This window comes from Phaethon lepturus, unplaced genomic scaffold (genome assembly GCF_000687285.1).
Source record: "Phaethon lepturus isolate BGI_N335 unplaced genomic scaffold, ASM68728v1 scaffold13904, whole genome shotgun sequence".
In the NCBI taxonomy this organism is placed as follows: Eukaryota; Metazoa; Chordata; class Aves; order Phaethontiformes; family Phaethontidae; genus Phaethon; species Phaethon lepturus.
Window position 1 is genome coordinate 2,071 of NW_010535553.1, and position 3,839 is coordinate 5,909.

The following is a 3,839-nucleotide window of genomic DNA, read 5'->3' on the forward strand; positions in this document are numbered from 1 at the left end:
CCCTAACACAGGTTGAGAAGCTGGAGCTATTGCCTGCAGTGACAGCCACCGCTGCGGGGGGGAACCCGATAGCTCCTGGGGTCCCGTGGCCGCCAGCTGCTCCAGCATGGCTCCAAGGCCTTTGCAGAGCAATCTGTCCCTTACTCTAGATGCAAATGTTGATGAAAGGCAAGGCATTCATCATGGTTTTACTCCAAGTTTATAGAATCAAAAATAAAACTCAAGAACTTCTTTATTTCTATGGAAAAAGTAAGGGGGTTACTTTCTTGCAGCTGAATTACTGGCTTTTTGTCTCTTTCAGTGGGATTTTACTCTTTAAGAGGTAAACAAACAAACCCATATTGACAATTAGCTGTAAATAGCCGAAAGAGGAGACTCCAAATTGTTTGTATAAAACTCCGCCAATGGTGGGGCCCACAGTCCGGGTCAAGGGCTGGACCGAGGCACAGATCCCAAGCATGGTACCTAGGAGAGGTGGCAGAGACACACAGACGTCAGGGTGAGGGCAGGTCTTGGGATGGGAAAGCAAAGAGTGTGCGGGAGCCCCTTCATCCCTGACGGCATTCCCCTGCAGTAGTAGCAAATCACTTCAAATAATCTCTTGCATTAATTTATAGATGTCCAATTAGGGTTCGTTAAGGCTAAGGACTCCTGGAGGCACGGGGACTAGTTTCCACCACGAGCCAGCTCAGCTCTTTACCGAGCGGTCCGCACGACCGTAATGCTGCCCGGAAGGCAAGCCGGTGCTCACCGCTGCCTTCACCGGGGTCCAAGGATGCCTTTGGCCCCAGAAGATGCTTCTGGACGTTGCACTCAACAGGGCTGGGGTTAGGAATGGAGAGGTAATTTCTAGGGTCATGTTAGAGACTTCCAAGCAAATCACAGATTCTTCCAATATCGTAATTACCTGAGAGGGCCCTGTTCCACCCAGGCTGCTATTGCCATTTATTCTCTAGTGTGGGACAGAGGAACAGCTCTCGAGGGCTTAGCAGGAGCGAGAGGCTTAGGTCTAACTAGGTCTTTAAGAATAAATAAATAAAACCACAGATAAAGACTGAACCCCCTTGAGATACTCCCCCACCCTCCCTTGCAAAAAGAACGGATATTTCAATTTGGATGGAAATGCGAGCCCTGCACCCGGCTGGGCCGGTTCCCCCTCCAGCAGCTCTCCCATTTGCATCGTTAACAGGAACCCGGCGGACGGGGAAGCACCTCCAGTTTGGCAAAGGCAGTTTTTTTTCCACGCGCAGACGGACAGCCAGGACATCCCACGGGATGCAAAGATGGCCCCCAAGCATGCTCTGTGGCCCGCAGTCATTGTGTGGGACAGCTATCCCGCTCAGGGGAGCAGAAAATACCCAGCCGGCCAGAAAATCATTAGCCCTCAGCACCGGGAGGAAGGGCAAGCTGGCAGTGTATGCCAGAAACTTGTGACCCACCCTGAAATGATGTCTGCAATTTGTTTTTTTTAATATCAGTACAATTATTTGGGCCGTTGGCATCAATTTTCCACCAAGACATGCGCTGAGGCGTTGCTGCTGCACCAGGCCAGCAGTGTCTGGGAAGAGGGGGATGCTGTCCCGCATGCGAGAAGACGTGGAGCCGAGTTCCATACTTAACGTGGGCAGCCACAGGGAAACGATCGCTGGCTCCGGGAGAGAAGAGGCAGCCAGGTGTTCGCGTAATGCCGCCCAGCAACTGCTGGGCTTTTATCAGCATGCTTAAAATACTTGTGCAATGAGCTCGAGTCGAGGGCGTAGCTGTGCGGAGAGGGAGATCTCCCGGGAAGCGCTACCGAGCGCTCCATCCGCGCATGGGAACACAAAGGCGATGGGTGGGACCTCGCCTTGACCCTTTGCCAATGGGAACCATCCCACAACCACCAAACTTTCTGGGCAGGTTTTGCAATTATTTTTTCCCCTCTAGGTATTTGAATTAAACTAATTACTACGTACAATTGCCAAACTGGCTCTTATGACTGAGGAGGCGCTTTTTTTTCCTTTCTTTTTTTTTTTTTTCCTGGAGCAGAAATCCGTCCTCTTAAAAGGCAAGGATCTCCCTCTGCACTTCTGTAACATGTTGCTGAGAAAGGTAATTTCTATCTAATGGGCTTAAATTAGATCCCTTGTGTCAGACACCCTCGAGCTTTGGGACATCGCAGGTCTCGGCTCTGCAGCGTGGCCCTAGTTCTGCTGCAAAGCTGTGCATGTGATGCCTCTCATTTAAGGCAAGACCTTTCACTGGGACAAGTCACCAGATCAGCAGAAAAAGCCCTGCGCTGCTTTGCGCAGCTCTGCCAACACACTTGCTCACCTTCTTCATCCCGTCTATCCCACTTTCTGAACCTTCCCTGCTATTTTTTCTCACTCTCCAGCTTTTTTCTCCCTTTTCCCATACCTGGCATGACCCGTCCCGGCCAGGAGCCCATCCTCCTCTCCTGCCCCAGCCCTCCTCTCCTCCCACAGGTTTCAGGGTTGGGTGCTGGCAGCATCCCAAGCCGGGTGGCTCCGTCTCTCCTCCCACCCTCCGCTGTGCCGGGGCGCTCGGCTCGCCCTCCTTTCCAGCTCACATCCTGTTGCCGCGCTCAGATGATGGTGCTGGCCCAGATCAGCCAAAGCCCGCAGGGCAATCATCGTGGGGCCTCATTTAACGATTAGGTCATCCCCACCAGCGGCCGCCTTCAAACCAGCAAAGCCCCGGCAAAGCCCCGGCAAAGCCGGGGGGTTCAATGCGCTGAGCCCCGCCCGGCTGCAAGCTCTCCTCCTAAGGTTTTGCGTCCGATGTGCAAATAAAATCACGAAACGTGGGCCCGTTACACAGGGAGGCTGTGCTGGGCTTCCTCCCTCCCCTGAGGGCGGGGGGCTCTCTGCAGAAACAAGACCTCCGCTCTCGGACGGGGACCGGGGTTGACAAGGAGTGCGGATGCAAGTCCCCCCCGGCTCGGGGCTGCCCTCCCACCAGCTCCCGCGCCCAGCTGAACAGCACATGCACGTGGGGCAGAATTTTCCCTTCCTGCCTTTGAAGATGGGGGGAGGGGGGTGGAATCAAAGGGAAATTAATTAAATCATTTCCGCTCTTTTCCTTTCAGTGCAAAGCCCCGGCCATAAGCAAGGAGCAAGTGGCAAGCTCGTCAGCCTCAGTAGCAAGTGACCTTGGATTGGTCCTGAAAGCAGGATGATGGGTGCAAGGGACAGTGCCATCCTACATCCCGCTGTTCCCTTTCCGAGACACCTATTTAAAAGGCAAGGGCGAGTGACTCAGTGTCTAGCAAGGGCGGACGGGTTATCCTCCTGCAACGCCCCATCCGTTCCAGCCCTGCAATGAGACCGACACCTGAGCTCAGCCCAACTTCCAGCTCCTCGGGAAGCCTCTCCCTGGCCTGAAGAAAAACCTCCATGGGCTCCGCCGGCCCCAGGCTGGCAAAAAACATCAGGAAAAGACAGCAGCAAGGCTCAAACCTGATGTTTCCAAGGGTTAAATTCCCAGCGTGTGGTTTCCTTGCATTAACTAAAAGCTGTTGCAAGCTAGCGCTCAGGTTTTTGATACAGCAGCAGCGAGGCATTTTCATAAAGCCAGATTTCCACGCTCTTAGAAAAGTGAGGATTCCTAACGCACCACCAAAACGCTCGCTTTGCAGAGCCGGTCTCAGGCTCGCATAGGAAGGAGCAGCCTTCTAGCTGCTGTACGGGGGGACCAGCCGTTGCGGGGTGCCACCCACGGCCAGAGACGGATGGCAGGCATTTTAATAGCTGCATTTCTCTGCGAGACACCCACGCCGTCACTGCCACAGCTGCTGCGGAGAGGCAGCTCGCCGGGACGCGGCTCCGCTGGCTCAGGCC

At 54.2% G+C, this 3,839-nt stretch overlaps 1 protein-coding gene across 1 annotated transcript in view; it reads right to left on the bottom strand.

Annotated features, from left to right (window-relative positions):
• Positions 1-277: 277 nt before the first annotated feature.
• SLC22A18 (solute carrier family 22, member 18) overlaps positions 278-3,839 on the bottom strand; it is a gene marked incomplete at its 5' end in the record, with an annotated part of 25,195 nt that continues 21,633 nt past the window's right edge. The window contains one exon of the mRNA XM_010285872.1: positions 278-465. Coding sequence (XP_010284174.1) covers positions 278-465 — 188 coding nt within the window. The remainder of the gene's footprint in view (positions 466-3,839) is intronic.